Genomic DNA, 23,447 nt, shown 5'->3' with positions numbered 1-23,447 from the left:
ATACAGACAGGTGTAGGCTATTGTTTACATGTTGCAGAAAAGAATTTCTGGAGAAGACAAGTCATGATATGAAATAGTTTTATTTACAAAATATGAGAAAGAGGGGAGGGAACCCTATATACTAAAAGAAAGAAATTACTTGCACCCAAATTGGCTAGCAATTCTCAAAAAGAATACACAACTTGCTTTGCAAAGCCAGTTTAACAAGGTTTTTACAAACTTGTTATATTGGGGGCTTCTTATGTCAGAGTTAAGGTATTTATGTCAGGGTTAAGGTTAAGATGTGAGTTTCTTGTTAGGGCATTGTTAAGGGGAAGGAATTTTGAGCCCTGATGATGTACTCTTGGAGTTTTACCAGGCCTTATATTGGGGAAAAAAATCAGTCATTGACTTTGGGTTGGGTTTAAGTCCTTTTGAGTTTAGGTTCTTTGGAGTTGAAGCCCCCGGCTGGTCTTAAATTAGGAGAGTCATTTAAATACTGAACCTAGGATCCAAGTAAGGATCATAGTAAGGCAAGATAACTCTGTTTCAGACCCACGCCTTGATTTTTCTTCCTCAGATTCTTTGCCTGTCTGCCAGTCTGCCTCAGCATTATAACAAGTCAGACATTTGCATTAAGGACAGTAAGAAGTATGTTTCTCTCCCCAAATTAATTGTTCTCTAGCATGGTTGATTTTGTTTGTTTGTTTTTGTCTTTGTCCAAGTTTCTATGGACTGTTTTCAATAAATTATAGGTCTTATTGCTGTTTAGTGTGGTGCATCCACAATATTAACTTTTCTGGCTATTAAATCCATAGCAAGTCTCAACAGAGGTTCCTTATTTTGCTCACAAAGTGAATGTTAATGACATTTTTTCAGGCTAATTAATGGTGTGCCAGTGAGGCAGTAAGGAGATGAAAATTTCGCCTGGGGATGAATATTCTAGATTCAAAATAAATACTAGATTTTCCCCACCAAAACAACAATAAAATAATCATTCTGTAAAGGATGTTTATCTTAGTTGGATAAAGTGTTTTGCAAAATACATGCATGTCAAAAAATCATATCAGATACCTTAATACATGATAGTATTTGTCCATTATAACCTGATATGGTATATAGGATAAAACAAAGAGAATATTATATACATTTTTATTTTAGTTTACTATTTTGGAAAAACATCCCACATAGTCATAGGCAACAGAAAGAAGAATAGTGAATGACAGGTCTTCAGAGCTGACTCTGGATTCTTCCTGTTTGTTCTGTAAATTTACATTCCTTTAAAGTTTTAAGATACGTTTAAAATTTCAGGTGGGGCCCTTTCATTTCCAGGGTCTGAAACATATTCTTTTGAGTGAAGGTTCAATTTCAGAATAATCTAAAGTCCTAGTTGATGAATGGTGAAGGGCATAAAGCATAAAGCTGGCAGGTGATGAGAAACTTTCCCCCTTGCAATTTCTTGGGCATGATTCCTCCCTGTCTGTGTCATCAACCCTTGTCAGTGGCCTGGCAGATCAACTGCCTACTGTTGCAAGCTGCCTCCCCTACATAGTGGGTTACATATTGTAGCTGTGTTAGTAGAAAAAAGCATCCACCATTTTGCTTCACAATCTTAGCAACTATGCCCAGATATATTAGGAAAAACCTTCATGTGACATAATTCTTCATTAACCACACACAAGAAAAACAAGCATAAAAGTTATGTCCCAGTGGTAAAATCTCAGAGGCAAAATCAGTTTCTTTTGTTGGAAAGATAAAGTTAGATTTGGGGTAAAATGCCTGCAAATCTTGAAGCTACTAATGTTCCCAGGGTTGGTTTGCAATATTACTTTGCCTTTCCCACACAAGTAAATGAGTTGCAGTTCCTTTCAAGGCATAAGTAACTTATCAAATCATGTGCTATATAAATGAATTTCCACAGAATCCATACAGAAGAAAATGTTTAAACCTGACAGAGTCAAGCGTAGACTTTTCAGTGATCCTAGAAGATCAAGAATGAGATCTAGTCCATGCTCTAGAAATTCCTGGATGTTTAACCTTCTCTTTTCAAATTACAGTTTTTTAGGAAATCTTTGCTTGCTTTTAATGAGCCTACTTTGACTTTGTACCCAAAAATAGTAGCATCGGGAGCAGTTATTTCAAATGACTGTGCTAAGATTTTAATGACGATCAGCATGAATACGATCAGCATGAATAATTTCTATCTGGGATAAACAAGAGTTCTTTTATAAAGACCGTGAGTGAGTCACCAACCATTCCACCATTAGTCAAGACAAAATTCTACTTATTGGCTAAAATAATAAACAAAAGACCATGAGCACCTGTGCAGGGTATATAAAGGGCCCCAGAGAGGAAAAAGATGATATTTATCCCTGAACATACTCAAGTCCTCTCATCAGTCCCACTCATCCAGTCCCACACCAGCACCATGACTGGCTCCTGTTGTGGCTCCTGCTGCCAGCCCTGCTGCTGCCGCGACCCCTGCTGCTGCCGCCCAGTGTCCTGCCAGACCACCGTGTGTCGCCCTGTGACCTGCGTGCCCCACTGCACACGCCCCATCTGCGAGCCCTGCCGCCGCCCAGTCTGCTGTGACCCCTGCTCCCTGCAGGCCGGCTGCTGCCGCCCCATCTCCTGTTGCCCCACGTCGTCCACAGCCGTGTTCTGCCACTACTCAACCTGCTGTGACCCCTGCTCCACGCAGGAAGGCTGCTGCCGCCCCATCACCTGTTGCCCCACATCCTGCACGGCTGTGGTCTGCCGCCCCTGCTGCTGGGCCTCCACCTGCTGCCAGCCCATCTCTGTGCAGGCTCCCTGCTGCCGCCCTCCCTGCTGCCAGCCTGCCCCCTGCCGCACCACCTGCAGGACCTCTGAGCCTTGCTGCTGCTGCTGAGCAGTTGCACACTGGACTGTCTAAGCAAGTAACCAGTCTTCTGTACAAGCCATCTCCCCATCTTCAAGACCCCAGGCCAACCAGGAGATTGTATGGAAATCCAGAACTCATCCAAGACTTGGCTTGTTTTCCAATTTGAAACAATAACATTCCTTTTCCCAGTCAACAAAGATTTTGGGTCTGGTGTCATGCTAACTTTCCAATAAACACATCCTTGATCTAGTAAATTCAGCTTTTGTTTGACTTGTTTATTCTATATTCTAGATAGATAGATAGATAGATAGATAGATAGATAGATAGATAGATAGATAGATAGATAGATGATAGATAGATTGCCTTTGAGCTGAGCAAAAATATCCCACTAGTCTATCATCTATGAGACACCTCATAGACATAGTATGGGAGACAGATAGATGCAAATATCTAGTGAAAAACACTCCTCTTCAGGCATCTTCTAGGAGGATGAATAAAATTCACAAGACCTTAAGTCAAAAAAAATAGAGAGTATGTGGAAATAAAAGTAGGACACACTGTAGGTGGGTGACAGTGGGAAAGACGTGTTTGAGGAGATTAAGAAATCCTGGAAGGAGGCGATAGTGTTTTATGAAGGTGCAGAAGTCAGCGTGCAGGCCAGAAAACTTGGGACTCAATCATAGAAACTATACCGAAGGTTACTGGGAGAAGGTGTTTAAAAAATAGTATTTAAAAGAAAATATTGGTGCAGCACATGTAAAGAATAATGGCAGACACATTAGTAGATACTGAATGCTTTGAATAGTAAAAAAGTATTTCCTTAACACCTTGATGTACTAAGTATTGTAGGTCTGTTTATAGCCATGAGATTATACAATACATGATGGGATTTTTATAGTGGGTTGATTCTTAGAAGCTGGTTCCAAACTGAAGCCCCATAACTGAACATATAATAAAAAACTATCTGGAAATAAATCAAAAGGCCTTGGTCTAGGGATGCTCAGATCTTAACTATGTAATGTCCAGGGATAGGTGAGGCCTAATATGGGAAACATGGAAACCCAGAAACAGGCATTAACTAATATGAATGAGGGACACGGGAATCTTTAAAAAATGGGCCTGTTAGAATGGCAGACCAGGGGGCAAAGGATGGTGGTGTAGGACGCACCCTGGGATCATTGGTAGAGGGAAATCGACACTGGTGGTGGGAATGGCCTGATTCATTGTGTATCTGAAATTCAATTATGAAGGACTTTTTAGATCACAATGATGTCAATAAAATAAAATTTTAAAAAATGTATTTAAACTTACCATGTGCTTAAAATTATGACTCCAATGTGTATTTGCCCCATTATAAATAGTTATTATAATATGTACTTTTTTGGGGGGTTGGGTCAACACCCGGCAGCGCTCAGGGGTTACTCCTGGCTCTGTGCTCAGAAATTGCCCCTGGCAGGCATGGGGGACCATATGCGATGGCGGAATTCGAACCACCATCCTTCTGGATGTAAGGGAAATGCCTCCATGCTATCTCTCCGGCCCCATAACATGTATTTTTTAATGAGGTAAAAAGTGTTTATTTACTAACTCACTTTAGAAATCAGCTAAAATAAAACAGGAAAAGAGGGCCAGAAGCTTCGTATCTAATTCGTCATGTTATCCATTAGAGTAAGTAGCTGTGTTAGAAGAAAAAAGCATCTACCATTTCACTTCACCTCCCTAAAACAGCCAATCTTCAACTCAAAATTATCCTAACAACAATTACCATTGAAAGGAAATGAAAAGTAATAAGCATATTAATAGCAGCAATGCTCCAGTTTAAAACTTGGAGGGTGAATGGTTCTACATTTGACATTTTTTCTCTACTCCTAGACGTTTTATGTCCATTTGCATGCTTGACCAAGATATGAAGCAGATATGGAGCTCTTGTCAGCATAATCTTCAAGAGCATAATGGGATTTAATCAACAGAAGCTATAAAATATTCAGTGTCCTGGGGCCGGAGCAGTGGCTCAGCGCAGCGGTAAGGTGTTTGCCTTGCATGCAGGTGACCTAGGATGAGCTGAGGTTTGTCCCATATGGTCCCCCAAGCCAGGAGCAATTTCTGAGCACAGAGCCAGGAGTAACCCCTGAGCGTCACCGGGTGTGGCCCAAAAACCAAACAAAAAAAATACAATAAATAAAAAATAAAAAATTTAGTTTTTCACTTTATAAAGATTAAATGAATATAGATAGGTTTTGGCCTCTACTAGTCATTAATTCCATTAAATCATTCTCCAGCCTCATTCAGTCATGGTTAACAGAGGACATATCAACATCTTTATTGATGTTTATCTTACTTTATTGATTATGACATGCATTGGATTTTAGTGTAATTTTGCCTCTCTACAAACCAATACCTTCACCTTGTAAAAGTTAAGTATGTACTTTTATTTACTACTGGAGGGGGTCAGAGAACTCTACCACAAGCAATGATGATACATTCTTCTGTCTACCAATTTTTTTTTTTTTTTTTTGGTTTTTGGGCCACACCCAGTGATGCTCAGGAGTTACTTCTGGCTATGTGCTCAGAAATCACCCCTAGCTCTGCGCTCAGAAATTGCTCCTGGCTTGAGGGACCATATGGGACACCAAGGATCTAACCCTGGCAAATACCTTATGGCTGTACAATTGCACCGGCCCCTACCACATTTTTTCATCTTTCCCATAAAACTCTAAATGTACAGGAAATCATAATCTTTCTTAGCAGTACCAAGAATTTTTTATTTTAATTTTTCTGAAATTTATTTTATTCTTTTTGCACTCATGATGGTTGAATTATTCTTGGTTAGCCTTTTCCTATCTTGTTTCATAAATATTAAGATCCAAAAAAATATTTTCCAACTGCTGCTTTTTCATCATTAGTTCCACTTCATAAATGTTATTGTTGTGTTCATTGGTTTGATATATGTTCTTAGGCTACAGGTATATAAATGCCATCCAGGTATAAAATGAAGATAAATACCATTTTGAGAAAAATATGTCCTGTCCAGATAATTTGCACAGCAATAGATAATTTTATCTTTAAGGGAAAAGTATAAATTTCACTTACATTTTGGTGTGATCTTTCATAATTTAATATAGTAATGAATTTTAATCCTTTTATTTTCTTTCTGTCTACAATAAACTGAAACAGAACGGGTATTTTTCTCTGATATATAACTTCTTCAGTAATAAATGTGTCTCCAAGTCCTAATGTATGAAGTTGAGAGATTGAATTTTTGGAAAGCTCTGGAACTGGTTATGAATGTGTAATTTATCTATTTCTATATTTTTTATCAAAGAGATGATAATATGAGGGTGGAGAGAGTACAATGGGTAGGGTGCTTGCCTTGTATATAGCCAATCTGAATTCAATCCTCAGTACCCTTTAGTCCCTCCATGAGTGATCTCTTAGTCCAGACCTAAGAATAAGTCCAAGCTTTGTGCCACATACAGTCCTCAAACAGAGGAGAAAACAAGAGAAAATGGTGTTATTTATCTAGCAAATATAAATACAGACTTGTATAAGCATTGACTGGCGGTTTTTAATTTTTATGGAGAGTTGAGGTCTGGTAAAGATGACCCCCAAACTACATTGTTTTATGAGTGGGAGTCACTGTGTCAGGTAACTTAATCATATATGCAGAAATAAGTTTGGGACTCTGGAGGGAAGTGACAGCATTGTTCAGAAATTAAACATTATTTTTCCACCAAGGACAAACATTTCTGATGAGTACTGTCTGGGCAATAAGGAAAGACCAATTTGGAGACCAATTTGGGGCTATATTAATAATAATTCAGCATTTGAACAATCAAAGGGCACTAGAACACTTGCTTAAAGAGTAACCAGATAAAAATGCTACCCATTATCATAACACAGAACAAGCCAGGGCCTATAAAAGGCCTGAAGTAGAACAAGAAGCTAGTCTTAACTCAGAAACTCCTCCAAGCAACTCAACTCCCAGCCCAACTCCAGACACCATGGCCTGCTGCACCACTAGCTTCTGTGGATTCCCCAGCTGCTCTTCCGGTGGCAACTGTGGCTCCAGCTGCTGCCAGCCCAGCTGCTGCCAGTCTAGCTGCTGCCAACCCAGCTGCTGCCCAACTAGCTGCTGCCAGCCCAGCTGCTGCCCAACTAGCTGCTGCCAGCCCAGCTCTTGTGGATCTAGCTGTGGTGGCTTTGGTGGTGCCCAGGGGGGCAGTGGTGGAGCTATGACCTGCCGAGTCAGGTGGTGCCGCCCTGACTGCCGTGTGGAGGACACCTGCCTGCCCCCCTGCTGTGTGGCCAGCTGCACCCCCCCAACCTGCTGCCAGCTGCACCATGCCCAGGCCTCCTGCTGCCGCCCATCCTACTGTGGACAGTCCTGCTGTCGCCCACAGTGCTGCTGCTACTGCTGTCAGCCCACCTGTTGCGAGCCCACCTGCTGAGCCTACTTTCTATTGAGTTCACCTGTTGCCATCCCACCTGCTGTGAGCCCACCTACTGTTGAGCCCTCCTGATGCCAGCCCTCCCATTGAAAAACTTCATTTTATCAAGATCCTGAGATAAGAGCCCATTAAAACAATAGCTGCAGAATCGAATGGACTTCTGAGCACCAATAACCAGAGTATAACTTGTAGTGTGTTTATGCAGCTACATTAATTTCTCTAAGAGATAAAGGCGATTCTAAATAGACTCCAACTATATTTCACTGACCTCGATAGCAACAGAAGTCTTACAATGGAAATAGAAATCTGCAAGTTCTCTATAAATATAACCTGAAGTGTTTTTTCAACAGCTGATGGCAGTTTGGTTTTAATAAAAAGTGTTCATTCTTCAGTAACAAAACCATTGGTGCTTTCCTTTCTTTGGAGTTTTAAAAATTATTATTGGAGTACTGAGTATTTTGAAACCTCAATAAATGTGGTATGAGTCTGTGATGTTTCTTGGCTATTATGCTTTTGTTGATTATCTTTTTCCTCCGACCCCACCCAATCTTGATGATGATCTTTAAACTTGGTTTTCTATTGTTTTACCACTGAGTGGTTCAATTTTCTTCAGTTCAAAATATGTGCTTAAATGCATATATTAGAATTTTGGAACTGCTTCTTAAGGTTCTCTGATGAGCAACTGGATGGACTAACTTTTCCAGAAGATCCCGTTTACAAATAAGAAATCTCATGCTAGCTAGCTTCCTGAGTATTGTCAAATCTATCAGAATTTTTGATTGTCATTTTGTAGTAATGTATAAACTCTTAGAAAATTCCTTCACTGGACTGGCACCTACTTCAAACCTGGAAAGGATGCGTTTTATTATGTACTCTGTCCTTTCCATATATAAGATAATTCATTCTCTAAGCAGATTCCTACTGATGCTTGAGGGTAAAGAAAATACTCAAGTCAAATGATGATCTATACACTATTGCTATCCTGAAGATTCATAGAATATGCTAGAATAACCATGAAACTATTTTTTACTGCAGATACCCTGCAATAAAGAAATCTCTGTGACCATCATTTTCAATTTACCAATTCTTGGTTATACCAGTGCTCTCAGTGAACTGAGAGAAATACCAATTGATATTTTTATGATATATACATAATTATCTCACATACTGTGAAATAGAAAATAAATGTCTAGTGCAAGTATGATTTAAATGAGTATCTCATGGGCATAAAATGGTGCCACCTTTGGTTAGACATAATGTGAATACTACCTAGTTTATTGAACTTCTAGAATCTTTGTGAGGAAAAAAGATGAAATTCTTCTCCTGAGTGAACAGAACTCCCAATAGAGCACAGCATATACAGTCAAAAACAATAGCTTCAATCTCTTCAACCTTTTCTTCCATTGGGTTGGAAAGATTTATATTGGGTGGATGTTTTACTTAGTGGGACTTCAGCATAAGCATTAAAAAGGCCCAGATAATATTCAGGAGAAATGAGAAATACTTCGATACTTGGCTTAGAATAAATAGTTGGGGTAAGAGAAAGTTCTCGAATTTTACTACGGCACTTTTAATAAAAATATTTAAAACTAGTTTTCCTTGGGCTGGAGAGAGAGCATGGAGGTAAGGTGTTTGCCTTTCATGCAGAAGGTCAGTGGTTCGAATCCCAGCATCCCAAATGGTCCCCTGAGCCTGCCAGGAGCGATTTCTGAGCATAGAGCCAGGAGTAACCCCTGAGTGCTGCTGGGTGTGAACCCCCCCCCAAAAAAAGTAGTTTTCTTTTGTTTTAGTCCCAAATGTGTATGATGGTGAGCCCAAAATAAATATGTTTAAGCAAAGGTTTCTAAGATGAAAATTCAGAACAGAAATACTAAAAATATGAGTTAAAAATCATGGTTTATTTGGCTGGTATTAACTATTTCTTATATTGGTAATCTAATAAGATAGATTAATATGATTAGCAACTGGTAAACTCAAGTTTTAGCAATTGAGAGAATTCCCAAACTTATAACTACAAAACTATACCTTTTATATCAGTAGTAAGTAACCATTCATTCAAAAATAATTCTTAGAGAACTGGAATGGTCTGAATTCTATGAAGTAATAAAAACCAAAGAAAATGACGTTTAAAATGTTTTAAGGTGAAGCTACTCAATTCATCCCCCATCCAAGAGGCAACTTATATTTAAACAGAATAAAAATATAATCAGGGAGACCTCACAAATAAATACTAATTCTTACTGATTTGGTCTGAACTAATCAAGACATGCAGTTATGTCATAGGAAGAATGATTGTGATAAAACTTTATTTTCTTAATTTATTTAGGAGAGGTAAGGGGATATTTGATTAGTATCCATTCTGTGCAGAGAAAGAGGAGCCCTTAATGTCACATCTTATTGATGGTTAACTTTATTTATTTTTATTTCAATGTGACCACTTAAGAGAAGTACAGATCATCAATACATTGTTTCTGGGTGATTCCATGAAAATATTTCTGGGGGAAAAAGAAAATATTTCTGGGAGAGATTAGTATTTAAATCTGCAAGTGGAGCAACCCCATTGGTCCTCACCCATGCAGGTAGGCATCAGTGAATCCATTGAGGCCTAAAGAGGACAAATGGCATAAAAGGGCCATTTTTCTCTATTATTTTGATGAAAACATCCATCCTTTCCTACCTGGGATCATAGTACTCCTACTTTGGGAACCTTCATCTTACACTAAAACTTATTCCAAAGGCTTCCCTGGTTCTCAAACCTTCAAGTTTAGAGTGGAATGATAGCATCCATTTTCTTGAACCTTCAACTTGTAGTCAACAGATCATAGAACCCTTGGATTCCATAAATGCATGAGTCAATCTTTCATAATAAAGTCCTTTGCCAGAAGCAGACTTATTTCTCCGAACAATCCTCACTAATACATCTTAGTGTTCCTCTCAGAGAAATTGAAGACAAGAAGCATGAATATTTGAGCTAAATTGTGCACATAGAGAGATATTGAAAACTGTCACAATAGACAAGCACAAAAATGAAAACCAAAAGATGTGGTTCACAGGGCAGGAGACCAGGTTCTATCTTCAGACCAAGGCTGAGTTCCAAAGGGGGAGTCAGTAGTCCCTAACACTGCCAGGTGTGACCCCCAACACCAAAAGAATATTATAAAAAAGAATTAAATGAAGGTCTTACCTGAAGTGCTGCTGCTCCCTTATTAATATATATGTATATATATATATATATATTATATATTTCAATCCCTCAAACAATCAGGGATGAATACATCTTTTAGTATCAAAGAGTCTACTGAATTTAGATATGAATTAAATAACTCTCAAAAGTGTAATAGAAACAATTTGTATATATGAATATACTCAAATACTTAATAGATTCTTCACTTTGACCTCTTTCTTCTCTTTATTTTAAAATATGCTTTTAAGAAGGTGGATACCTTTTCACGTCTGCCTTTTTTCCCTTTGGTTTTCTTTAGAATGACTTCTGTATAGAAAAAGGAATTGACTATGGAGGTTTAAAGTGTTTAGTCTGAAATCAGATGGTGTGAGTTCAGTTTTCAGATTTGCCACTTGCTAGTGTAAACTTGGGGATTTTAAATATGTTTTAGCTCTATTTTCTTACATTAATTATGGGATGATGGTGTTATCTACTTCATAGTAATCTATGAAAAAATTAATGAATTGGTACATGAGCAATTTCAGGACTGCCTGGATTTATTTTAGGAGCTCCAAAATAGTTATCAATAGTAAGACTTTATCCACATTTCTAATGCTCTGAAGAAAGCATCTCTTTCTGTCTTACTTCACAGTCAAATTGAAGATCAGAGGTAGCAATTCGACATTCAAGGTCATATGGTTGAAAATTGAGCTGCCGAGTAAGACTCAAGAGCTCAATTATAAGAACCAACATTGAGCATTATTAACACTCCTTACAAATGAGACATCGACCAATTATTTTTGGGACAATGAAAAATTGGAACAAATATGGGAACTTAGAGGTGATGAACCCAAAGAAATCTAATGACTACTTGAAAACTAATGACTACTTGACTTCTTTGCCCTCCCTTTAGAAGTAAAGAACCTAATTGAAGAACAAATAAAATCAACTTCTAAAGACTTCCAAAAGTTGGACAAATGACTTGGAAACAGGCCAATTATCCTTTGGAGATGAGTTGTTTAAACACAAACAGGGAAGGGCTTTGGAAACTATGTAAACAGCAGCTGGATAAGACTTATAAAAGGCACAATTTGGAAGTCTTAGCAAAACTTCTTGAGCTCTCAAATTCCTGACACCATGGCCTGCTGCACCACCAGCTTCTGTGGAATCCCCAGCTGCACCACGAAGGAAACGTGTGGCTCCAGCTCCTGCAAGCCTCCCTGCTGCACAACCAGTTGTTGTAAGCCTACCTGCTGCACATCCAGCAGCTGCAAGCCTCCCTGCTGCACGACCAGTTGCTGTAAGCCTACCTGCTGCACTACCAACAGCTGTAAGCCTATCTGCTGTACAACCAGTAATGTTAGCAGTGGCCAGAAGGGTGGCTTAGTAGCTGCCTGCTGCCGTACTAGGTGGTGCCGCCCTGATTGCCGAGTGGATTTCACCTGCCTGCCTCCATGCCGTGTGGCCAGCTGCACCCCTCCAACCTGCTGCCAGCTGCACCATGCCCAGGGCTCCTGCTGCCGCCCATCCTATTGTGGACAGTCCTGCTGCCGTCCAGCCTGCTGCCAGCCTACCATCACTAAGACCACCTGCATCCAGACCAGCTGCTCTGAAGCCATAGTCTCCCAGCCCATCTGCTCCCAATCCAGCTGTTCCCAGGCGACTTGTTCCCAGCCAACTTGCTCCCAACCCACCTGCTCCCAACCTACTTGCTCCCAACCCACGTGCTCTCAGCCCTCTTGCTCCCAGCCTGCCTGCTCCCAGCCCACATGCAATGAGCCAGCTACTAAAAGCTAAGATGATTATCTAAACATTCTCAAGGCTTAACTTCTAACTCAATCTATGAATTAATCATTTCTTCATCCATCCCTCAACCACTCGAATTTTTGTTTGCCTTTTTGGAAAAGAATCAAACGTTTACACAGACCTGTGTGATTCTATTCAATATAGGGAAGACTGATCTCGTCCGTGAGGAGCGATCAAAATACAAATTTGAAACCAAAATACATTTGACCCAAGAACTAGCAAAACCAGTTTGCTTCAGACAGGCCTTCCACAAGCATCTGATCTTATGCTTCATGGCTCTGTGTTCCCAGTGCCAGAGAAGTACTATTTGTCTTTCATGGATTCAACCACTGCCTATACTCCATCATCCTGCGGATCACAATTACTATGAAAGGAGAATAATAAATAAAGAGCCAATAAAAGGTAGATACTTGGTTCAGCAAACAGATCTCTTTTCTTCATTGAGCGTGCTCATGACAATACCACACACTTATCTTCTTCAACCATGGTAGGACATTTGATCAAGTCCAGTAGAGGTTCATACACATTGAAAAATATATGGCAAAGTTGGTTACTGGAGTCTCAGAAGTAGCATGATTTTATTATCACACTCTGCTTTCACATTGGAAAACTTTCCTAAATTTATATTTCTATAAATGTCAGTATCTCTGAATAAGGGACAGAGTATGACTTGCTTTTTTATACTATTAAAGTGATGTTTTATATTTTTGGTGGGGGACAATCTCAGCTGTACTCAGGGATGACACTTGACTCTTTGCTCAGAGATCACTCTTGGTGGGGTTTAGGGACCCATATGGCGATCTGAACTATTTCTCAAGCCCTAGAGTAATAATCTTTCAGGTAATTCTTTTCTTTTTCTTTTTATTTTGTCTTTGGGTCACACTCAGTAATACTCAGGAATTACTCCTGGTGGGCTTGGGGTCCATATGGGATGCTGGGAATCAAAACCAGGTCAACACTAGGCAAGGAAAGCTCCCTCCCCATGGTACTATCTGGGAATTTTTAAACAGTGTTAATATGTGCTAATAAATCACACTACTTCATGCATCTCATGGAGTAAAACCAAGAACTTGAAGAGCAAGATAATAAATTATTTTTCAGTAAGAATTAGATGAAGCATTTCCTCTTCAGGGGTCTCAAATTCGCGGCCCGCAGGCCACAAATGGCCCTTCATACATCGTTTTGTGGCCCTGCCCTAGAGGAATCTTTTTTTGTTTTGTTTTGTTTTAGTTATTTGGGTCACACACCCCAATGTTCAAGGCTTACTACTGACTTTGCACTCAAGGATCACCCCAACTTTGCCTCCTGCAGCCCCCAGGTAAATTGAGTTTGAGACCCCTGCCTAAACAATATATTTCTAAAGATTGGGAGAAAACAGGAGGTAAGCTATTTGCCTTGCATGCAGAAGACACAGTTTCAATCCTTGGCACTGCCTATAGCTCCAAGTACCAACACAGAGTGAGGAGCAGCCTTTTAGTATTTCCAAAGTATAGTCCAAATATGGAGAAAAACTTTTAATACCTTTCCAGTTTCTAGACTGGAAACAAAGATTAATCAACATTTTGTTCTAGTTCATAACAAATAGACCTACTTGGTTTTACGTGTTTTGTTAGTTTAGTTTAGATGGGAACTTCCAAGTAGGAGGTCATGAGGGCCATTTTTGGCAATTCTCAGCCCACAAGGTTAGATGGTTCAATAATAAGATTCTAGAATACAGAGGAGCTTGAGGTTCTCCAGAGCTACCTACAGTGATTCTCAGGAGTCATTTGATGCCAGCGATCAACTAGGCTTTGTTATATGCACAATATGCATCTTAACTCCCGTACCATCCCTAGTTCTTTATGTTTTTGTTTTTGTTTGGGGGGGTTGGGGCCACACTCAGTTACTCTCAGGGGTTACTCCTAGCTATGCGCTCAAAAATCGCTCCTGGCTTGGGGGACCATATGGGACACTGGGGATCAAACCACAATTCATCCTAGGTCAGCCGCAAGCAAGGCAAATACCCTACCACTGCTCAACTACTCCAGCCCCAGTTCTATATGTTTTTTACGCATTTATATGTATATGTAGTATATATTTATTATATGCAATGAGTTTATAATAAAATTTATATAAAATTTTATATAATGAATCCATTTAAAGGTAAACCCAAATATCTGGGAAAGCTCCATTAATTTGAATGGTTCTTAGAATAATAAACAAGGTTAAGTCATGGGTTTGGGGGACTTAAAATCAAAGACACAAAGAAGACTATTTTAAGTAGATTTTGGTTAAAATTGTAATGCTTTATTCACTCATGTCTTAATGAATATCATTTCAGAAAACATGAATAAGGAGAATGTACAAGAATAAACAAAATTTCATCTAACATGTCATCTAGAAACTGTATCTGACCCAGAAACTATCTTTAAACAATAGTACAGAAATAAATATGTTACTTCTAGATATATGATCACTAGTAGTAAGCTAGACACAGAGGGGACCACTTACTCTAGTAGCCCGTGGGTTTAGGGTAGGGGATATGGGTTTCAGGAAGGGAACGGGGGTGGAGGGAGGAAAAATTTGGTGATGGAAATTCCCCTGATTCATTGATAATATTTACCTAAAATACTACTGTGAAAGATATGTAAGCCAATATGGTCAAAATAAAAATTAAAAAAAAAACATGTTACTTCTATCCCCTGGACTCTAACTACATTCCACTTTTATACTTTATTACCATTAACTTCTATGGAGAAGAATATATAAATAATATGACAGGTGATTTTGGAAAAATTCATAGTTGTTCATTGTTACCAGAGATAATCGTCGTCCCCCCCCCCCCCCGCAAAAAAAGAAAACACTTCCTTTGCTCAGTGTTTACTGAGAGTCTACATGGGAGATGGTGCAGAAGCATTAAGTCATGCTAACCTTAAGGAAGAAATAATCTTGTAGAATTGTTAAAGACTTGATCATTGTGGGATGTCTGAACAATCATTTTTAAAGATGAGCAACCCAATGTTCAAAGGAATTACTGAGTTGGGTTGAACAGTCACTTAAAGGTAGAACCAGTTTGAAAAGCTTATTTACTAAATTGACTTAGTTCTCAGTCAAGAATTTAGTCCCCTAAATCAGAGGATGAGGATGCAGAATCACCTAAAGCTGGACCCACTCAAAGTCCTTTCAGCTTAAATTCTGAAGTTTTTAAATTCAAAAATACAAAATAAAAAATTAACTGTTTATCCATAGAGGAATGGACTTTATGCCAGGTGTTATCATCAGATTCAAGAATATTATGTAGGATTAGGGGAATGGGCAATATGAATAGGATAAGACAACAAAGTTGATCAAATAAATTGAGTGAATAAACTCACAGAAACAAAAACTTTCATAACTGAAATATGTAAAGATAGAAAATTGGAGAGTATCTATAGCTAATAAGGAGACTGAGTTTATTCACTCAATTTATTTTTTAAAAAATAATTTTTTTAAAATATCCCCAACCAAAAATAAAAAAAAATTCAAGTACCATATTGTGCTGGTGATTTATACCAGACAATCAAAGAAAAATTAACACGGAACCTCTTCAAACTTTTCCTAAAATTTGAAGAGAAAGTCACGCTTCCAAACTAATTCCATGAGATCGGTATTAAAGCTGGACAAAAGCAGATACTACAAGAAAAGAAAACCACAGGGGCCAGAGAGATAGCATAGAGGTAGTGTGTTTGCCTTGCATGCAGAAGAATGGTGGTTCGAATCCCGGCATCCCATATGGTCCCCCGAGCCTGCCAGGAGTGATTTCTGAATGTAGAGCCAAGAGTAATCCCTGAGCGCTGCCAGGTGTGACCCCCCCCCCCAAAAAGAAAACCACAGTCCAATAAAAGGTCTTATAAAAAGACATGAATATATATTTTTCCAAAGACAATATAGAGTGATACATACAAAAAATAAAGATGCTCAAAATCATTAATTTTTATGAAAGTGCAAATCAAAATTATAATAACATACAATAAAACCCTGTACATTACAATGTGAACTCTTTAAAACAATTGACAAGGACATGGATAAATTGAAACTTTGATACACTATTGGTGAGAAAATAAAATGTTATAGTAGCTATGGTAAAAGTATTGGAGTATAAAATGAATGAGCAATAGAATTGCCATTATATCCAACCTAGACATTTCAGTTCTAGATATAGAAAGAATAGAAAGCATGGTCTAGATATATTTTATTTCCACATCTATGACAGCATTATTAACAATAACCAAAAGTTGGAAGCAATTCAATGTCTACTAGTGGATAGATTTTTGTAAAGTAAAATGTAAGTACAATAGAAGATTATTCATCCTAAAAAGTAAAATTCAGTGACATCTTACAACATTGGTACAGTGTGAGAATATAATGCTAAATAAACTAAATCATCACACAAAGGTAAATATTATATGACATTACTTATATTAGACACCTACAATATTCAATATACAATGAATTCTCAGAGCTTATAAAGATGTGCATAGGAACTATTAAATAATATTAAAAGAGTGAACATACTTAATGCTTGAGAACTATATATTTAAAACAGTCAAAATAATAAATTTTGTGTGTGTGTTTTATTATTTTTTAAAATATTAGATAAGTGTATATAGGGCAACCCAAATTTTATTAATCCTTAAGATACATGTGTTTAAACATGCTAGTTTATGTTTGCAAGGGCAGAGAGAGAGTGTCAAAAATATTCACCATCTTGTTAGTATTGCTTATCTCTGGAATAGAAATTAGAGAAGGTATATGTGTTTTGTGGAAGAGGTAAAATATTAACTTTTTTTTATATTCATATGTACTGTTTGACTTGTAGAAAATAGGTAGGTATAGCTAGCATATATTTTAGAAGAGTCAGAATTAGAATCTTTAGGCAAAATTCATATAGGGTTTCATTTGAGATTATTAAATTTATGCTTGAAGACATTGATGACAGAAACCTGATGATCCTATAGGTTTCATAAATTGATCATAGAATATATGATTATACATAAACTGATTATAAAATATATTTTATTTAGGTGTTGATTAAGCAGATGATTGTTCCTCAGATGCTATTTTGATGGCATAAATGTTAGTCATTCCAAGTCTGTATAATTTGCCCATCAACTTTAGTTGAGTGATCAGGTAGGAAGAAAATATTCAACTTAGATAAACTTTGTCTATAGGTTATTAAAGGACAAGTACACAGAAATGTCAGTCAGGGAGATGGTTGTTCCAAGTATAATCTGCCATGTGACTTTCATAAAGATGCACCCCTGTGATTGGCTTCTGTATGAAGCTTCACTTGATCCAAATGCAAAAAAAAAAAAAAGAAAAGGAACATAGTAAGTCAATTAAACAATGACCAAAGCTGGTTACTGAAATGCTATTTATAATGTTCTAAACAACTCAGTTATTGGCCAATCAGAGATTGACTTTGCAAATGGTATCAAGGAAAGATGCTAAAACTTAAGGAAATACACGGGTTCAGGGATTATATAAAAGGCCAGATGCAGAAGGTTCAATCAAAACTCAAAGATTTCTTTTAACAACCCAACTCTCAAATCAAGTTCTTCTACCATGGCCTGCTGCACCACTAGCTTCTGTGGATTCCCCACCTGTTCTACTGGTGGCAACTGTGGCTCCAGCTGTTGCCAGCCCAGCTGCTGTCCAACTAGCTGCTGCCAGCCCAGCTGCTGCCCTACTAGCTGCTGTCAGCCCAGCTGCTGCCAGCCTAGCTGCTGCCAACCCAGCTGCTGCCCAACTAGCTGCTGCCAGCCCAGCTGCTGCTCAGCCAGCTGTTGTGAATCTGGCTGTGGTGGCTTTGGTGGTGCCCAGGGGAGTAGCGGTGGAGCTATGACCTGCCGCGTCAGGTGGTGCCGCCCTGATTGCCGCGTGGAGGATACCTGCCTGCCCCCCTGCTGTGTGGTCAGCTGCACCCCCCCAACCTGCTGCCAGCTGCACCATGCCCAGGCTTCCTGCTGCCGCCCATCCTACTGTGGACAGTCCTGCTGCCGCCCACAGTGCTGCTGCTACTGCTGCCAGCCCAGTTGCTGCCAGTCCAGCTGCTGTGAGCCCACCTGCTGTTAAGCCCGCCTGTTAAAAACAAAGTTGAGCTTACTTAAGAATAATAGGAAAATCATAGCAAAATTTCGTGGTTGTCTGAGAAAGACTTTAGTTTTTTTTTTTTTTGGATGAAAAATATCCAGTAGTTGAAAAGCTGCTACAAAAGAAGAGAAGTCAAAAGAATCTCTTTGACTAAATTCGACTCAGTAAGCCCATCATCTAATAGAGCCTGCCTCACTTGAACAGGTTGCCATGAGGGAGTAATTCTTCAGTGATATCTCTGATCTCCTCCCTACTTTTCTCTTCTTGAACAACCTCTCTTATGTCAAATAAAATGTTAAAATGAGCAAAGAAAAAAATGTGTTCTTTTCATGTTTCAATTTGTTTCCCTGTAGTTGCAATTCAAGAATATATTTAACAATAAACATAAGGCATAACTATGAAGTCTAAATCTAAAGGACTTAGTACAAATTATACAATTCTTAAGCTTAAAAACATGTTAATAACATGCTACATGCACCAAATAACCTGTGTTTATTCAAATATTTATTTACTTGCACTAATCAATTCTAATTATGCAAGTTTAGCAAAATAAAAGCTCTTTTAATTATTTCAAGTGAATTTGAGGTATAAAATGTTTGCCTTTTACAATGCTCCAATTCTAAAACCTACCAGACGTACCTACCAAATAGACTTCAGAATGACTATTTGATATTGTTAGATACTATTTCTAGTATATTAAGTATAATTCTTGTATATTAGTCTAGTAGATTATTCCTATTGACCCAAAATTTTTTCTCTAAGTTGAACTCCATATAGTTCTGCCCATTTATTGTATATAAAAGGTGTGCCTACAATTTAAATGAGGAGAACCAACAACAACCTTGGCAATACCCAAAGGGGCCTACTAATAGCATTTTATAGACCCATATTTCTAATATTAGGTATTTGAAATGCCTATATATTTTGGAAAAAATTAGTGTATTTTACATTTTGAAATCCAACTGAAAGGTGTTCAGTTAAAAAATTAACAAAATCTAAAACAAAAAAATTTTTTGCCATTTTTCAATTTTTATTCAAGCATTTGAATGTGATATACAAATTAGTAGAGAACAAAATATAAGACCTTTGAAGAAAATTATTTTTCATTTGTTTAAAAGCTTCTGGCTCTTACCTTTATCATTTAATGGATGGTAGTAATAGTTCACATACAATTCAGAGAAGAATAAAGTAGAAAACCATGACTTCTTCAAAATGTCACAATTCCAAGATGCCTTTTTTTCATAAAGTTAATCCAAGCACCGAATGTAGAAAAATAATTCCATCTTTGCCTATCTTGTCTTGAGCATAACAAGATCTCCTGCTTAAGAGAGTCTACACTGCAGCTTGAACATTCTATTTAATCATTAATAAGTGCTCAGGCGTCCATGAATCACACCTTTTACTCCACCCATTTAAATCAGATTCAATAAACATTTATAAGGTTATATCAGAAGCTAAGAACTTTGCAGAGTACCTTTATATAGTCTATGTCCCTTGGTTCACACAAACACAAAAAATGAATTTTGACTTGAAAACAATAACCATTTTTACATATTCAAATGGATTGAAATCAAAGGAACAGGAACAAATGGTCATTTGATGTGATGTGAGAGAAAATGAGTTGGAAGTTGATCATGGGAAGGGAAGGGACATATTTGGCAGTGCTCAGTGCTTAGTTCTGGCTTTGTGGTCAGGAATTACTTCTGGTAGTGACTAGGGAAATACATGTGCTACCAAATGTCAAACTTAAACCCTATATTATCTCAATAGACTGAGCTGGAAGCTTTAACTTAGACATGAACAAATTTATTCTTTCAATTCAGGTGCTCTAACCTGAAAAGAATTCAAGCTCTGGATCCAGAAGGGAAAAAAAACAGTTAAAAATAAGAGCACAGTTGCCATAGCCTTAGCTCTCTCTGCACAGAGGGCCATGTGGAGTAATTCCCTCTACAAAATGAGGGTGCTGACGTGGACTAAAATGGGAGGACTCTTTGAACATGGGAAACCACAAACGTAGTCCAAAGAGCAGAGGACTGACATGAGGAGTCTGAAACTATAAAACAAAGCAATTTCTAAATGCTTGTCCACCATGTGTCATAAGCACTTCAATGTAAGCCAATCAGAAAACCACTGAAGAACAAATTTAAACTAAAACACAAGGAAAATATGTAAAGAATTTTATAAATAGCAGCTGTCCCAGATATATAAAAGGCACAACGTGGAAGACAACATCAAAACTCAAGAACTCCTCCAAGCAACTCAACTCCCAGCCCAACTCTAGACACCATGGCCTGCTGCACTACTAGCTTCTGTGGATTCCCCACCTGTTCTACTGGTGGCAACTGTGGCTCCAGCTGCTGCCAGCCCAGCTGCTGCCCAACTAGCTGCTGCCAGCCCAGCTGCTGCTCGGCCAGCTGTTGTGGATCTGGCTGTGGTGGCTTTGGTGGTGCCCAGGGGGGCAGCGGTGGAGCTATGACCTGCCGCGTCAGGTGGTGCCGCCCTGACTGCCGTGTGGAGGACACCTGCCTACCCCCCTGCTGTGTGGCCAGCTGCACCCCCCCAACCTGCTGCCAGCTGCACCATGCCCAGGCCTCCTGCTGCCGCCCATCCTACTGTGGACAGTCCTGCTGCCGCCCACAGTGCTGCTGCTACTGCTGCTAGGCCACCTGCTAAAAGCCATGATGCTGATTTTTTAGTTGCCGAGGATACATTACCTCTGAATAAGTTATTTCTTTTCCCACCTCTGGGCCACTTATAAGGTCTTAGTCTTCCATTTGAGTTTTTGTTATGGGATTTATTAAGTACAAGAAGCTTACAGTTGTGATTCCATTCTACAGTAATTATTTGGTTCTTCCACTATGGACATAAAGATGGTGCACATCCACCTGCTGATCATGAAATTACATTAGCTATACTCTTTTTTTCTTTTCTTGATGAGCAAAAAAAATCACTGGTATGCTATGGACTTTATTTCTTATGATCATTCTAATTTTTTTTCTGTTCATGATCCACTTTTAGCTTATGTTTACCTGAATATTTTTTTTCAACATCAAAGGCACCAGAGTCAAGTCATTCTTTAGATGTTTGCCAGAGAAAATAGAATTTCTTCAGCATCCAGTTTCTCAAATTTATGTTCCATTTTTTCATATCTCAACATCTAATTTTATTCTTGCTTGTTTTTATGTTACTATAATGATCTTGCCTATTGGCTACTTCTATATATCTCTGATTCAGTGTTTCTATTTATCTTATTAAATGTTCTCTACCGTGTAAATAAACCATGGTCTATGTCTTCATTTGTTGCTTATTATTCAAGGATAGCTCCATATGAACTGTAGTGGAGGTATAGTGGCACTTTGATGGTGGTAACACTGTACACCTAAACATAAACATCTTAGAAGCTAAATGTTTTTCCTCAACAAAAAAATGAAAAAGAAAACATTTTCAGTTTTACAATAAGAAAAAAATGACTATTAAAAATACATGAAGATAACTGCATATAATATGATGAGATAAAGTTTTCAGGGGTTGGCAGAATTTCTCTTAGGGAGTCATCATTTCTTGATAGTTCTGCTTACATGGGATATGCATACTAATGACCACAAGGGCCTCTCAGAAAAGCCTGTGAAACTTTTACCTAAAACAAGGAGTGGAACATGTTCTACTCTAAAAACTATCAAAACAAAGGAGAAAGGAAAGAATAAGTCTGGGGGGAGCATGAATATTGTTCTATGATTACTACCTATAGAGTCACGCAATCCTTGGGGTTGGCTGTTTTTTCTGTGAAAACCAGTGAAACATTTGAATGTCATGTTTACATTGACTCAAAGGAAGATGAACTAGAAGCTATATAGAACAGAGGGGAGCATTACAAAGCAATGCCTTAAGAATTTTCAGGTTGTGGAGTTTTAGGATCACTGCTGTGGAAAATAATGCCTTGTTTATGTAACACAGACGAAGACAGAAGGGCTTTAAAAGGTTTTCCAAAAGGAAGAGTTCACATCAGGACCAACAGGTAGCATCAGAGAAGACTTAATAGTAAAAAAAATGTTTGAAGTGGGCCTTCAAGGTGACTAATAGAAGGGAAAGCGTGGGTAGAAAGGAATCCAACTAACACTCCTATTTGAATGACTAAAATACAAAGTGAGAGGTGAATGTGGGGAAACCAAAACTCACTCATGGCAGATGTTGCCAGAGGAGCTTCCCCCACTGGCTATTGTGAATTAGGGAAGAAAGCTGCAGCCTTGAGAAGAATATCTATCACGTTTCTCTTTCTACTTTTGATACCCAGAGGAGTGAGTGCCTGGGAGATTCAGGAGATAGCAGATTTTAACACTGCATAGCATAGACATAGATATCCTACCAGCACCACAAGGCAACCATCAAGAACAAATGCAGAAAGTCCACTTGTTCTGCACAGCAGGTGATCCCTGCCACCCAACTTTCTTTTACTTTTTTATTTTTGATTTTTGGGCCACACCCAGTGGCAGTGGGAGTTACTCCTGGCTCTGCATGAAGGCTTACTCTTGACAGGCTCAGGTGACCATCTGAGATGCCTGGGATCAAACTCTGGTTGGCTGGGTACAAGGCAAACAACCTACCCATTGTGCTATTGCTCTTTGCAGGAAAGAAAAGTCTGTTTTAATCTTAATCAGGCAATTTGGATTCATTGCCTTTCCCTTACAGAAAAATATTTCAGGGGGCAGGAGCGGTGGCACTAGAGGTAAGGCATCTGCCTTGCAAGCTCCAGCCAAGAACAGACCACGGTTCAATTCCCCTGGCATCCAATATGGTCCCCCTAAGCCAGGAGCGACTTCTGAGTGCATAGCCAGGAGGAACCCCTGAGCATCACCTGGTGTGGCCAAAAAAAGGGGGGAGGGGATTTCAGGAGGCAATAAACAGTAGAGCACAATAAAATCATTGGAAATAAAGAGAGACAACACAGGTAAGTTAAGATGCATGACCAAGAGACAGCACACAAGTTTTTCCAGTACATAAAAGTATGAAATCAGACATCCTAAGAGAAGAGATGTGGGTGGTATGTTCCTGGGCATTCTGTGCCATCAGCGTGGGTGCC

The 23,447-nt window shown here is 38.7% G+C and overlaps 5 protein-coding genes across 5 annotated transcripts; all 5 read left to right on the top strand.

Moving 5' to 3' along the window:
* Positions 1 to 2,407: 2,407 nt before the first annotated feature.
* LOC126019951 (keratin-associated protein 2-3-like) lies at positions 2,408 to 2,869 on the top strand. The gene is made up of 2 exons (XM_049781429.1): positions 2,408 to 2,587; positions 2,681 to 2,869. The coding sequence occupies exons 1-2, from the start codon at positions 2,408 to 2,410 to the stop codon at positions 2,867 to 2,869; spliced, it is 369 nt and encodes a 122-aa protein (XP_049637386.1).
* A 3,974-nt stretch (positions 2,870 to 6,843) lies between these two features.
* On the top strand, positions 6,844 to 7,290 carry LOC126019695 (keratin-associated protein 9-3-like). Its single transcript, XM_049781410.1, has one exon. The coding sequence runs from the start codon at positions 6,844 to 6,846 to the stop codon at positions 7,288 to 7,290; it is 447 nt and encodes a 148-aa protein (XP_049637367.1).
* A 4,300-nt stretch (positions 7,291 to 11,590) lies between these two features.
* On the top strand, positions 11,591 to 12,250 carry LOC125999741 (keratin-associated protein 1-3-like). Its single transcript, XM_049767673.1, has one exon. The coding sequence runs from the start codon at positions 11,591 to 11,593 to the stop codon at positions 12,248 to 12,250; it is 660 nt and encodes a 219-aa protein (XP_049623630.1).
* Positions 12,251 to 17,842: 5,592 nt separating this feature from the next.
* On the top strand, positions 17,843 to 18,352 carry LOC125999581 (keratin-associated protein 9-3-like). Its single transcript, XM_049767662.1, has 2 exons — positions 17,843 to 18,020; positions 18,057 to 18,352. Exons 1-2 carry the CDS (start codon positions 17,843 to 17,845, stop codon positions 18,350 to 18,352), a joined length of 474 nt encoding a protein of 157 aa, XP_049623619.1.
* Positions 18,353 to 20,656: 2,304 nt separating this feature from the next.
* Positions 20,657 to 21,031, top strand: LOC126019919 (keratin-associated protein 9-3-like). Its single transcript, XM_049781426.1, has one exon. The coding sequence runs from the start codon at positions 20,657 to 20,659 to the stop codon at positions 21,029 to 21,031; it is 375 nt and encodes a 124-aa protein (XP_049637383.1).
* Positions 21,032 to 23,447: the final 2,416 nt, after the last annotated feature.

The sequence above is a fragment of the Suncus etruscus genome, chromosome 1 (genome assembly GCF_024139225.1).
Source record: "Suncus etruscus isolate mSunEtr1 chromosome 1, mSunEtr1.pri.cur, whole genome shotgun sequence".
In the NCBI taxonomy this organism is placed as follows: domain Eukaryota; kingdom Metazoa; phylum Chordata; class Mammalia; order Eulipotyphla; family Soricidae; genus Suncus; species Suncus etruscus.
Note: the sequence above shows the minus strand (reverse complement) of the source record. Positions and strands in the feature narration are given on the sequence as shown.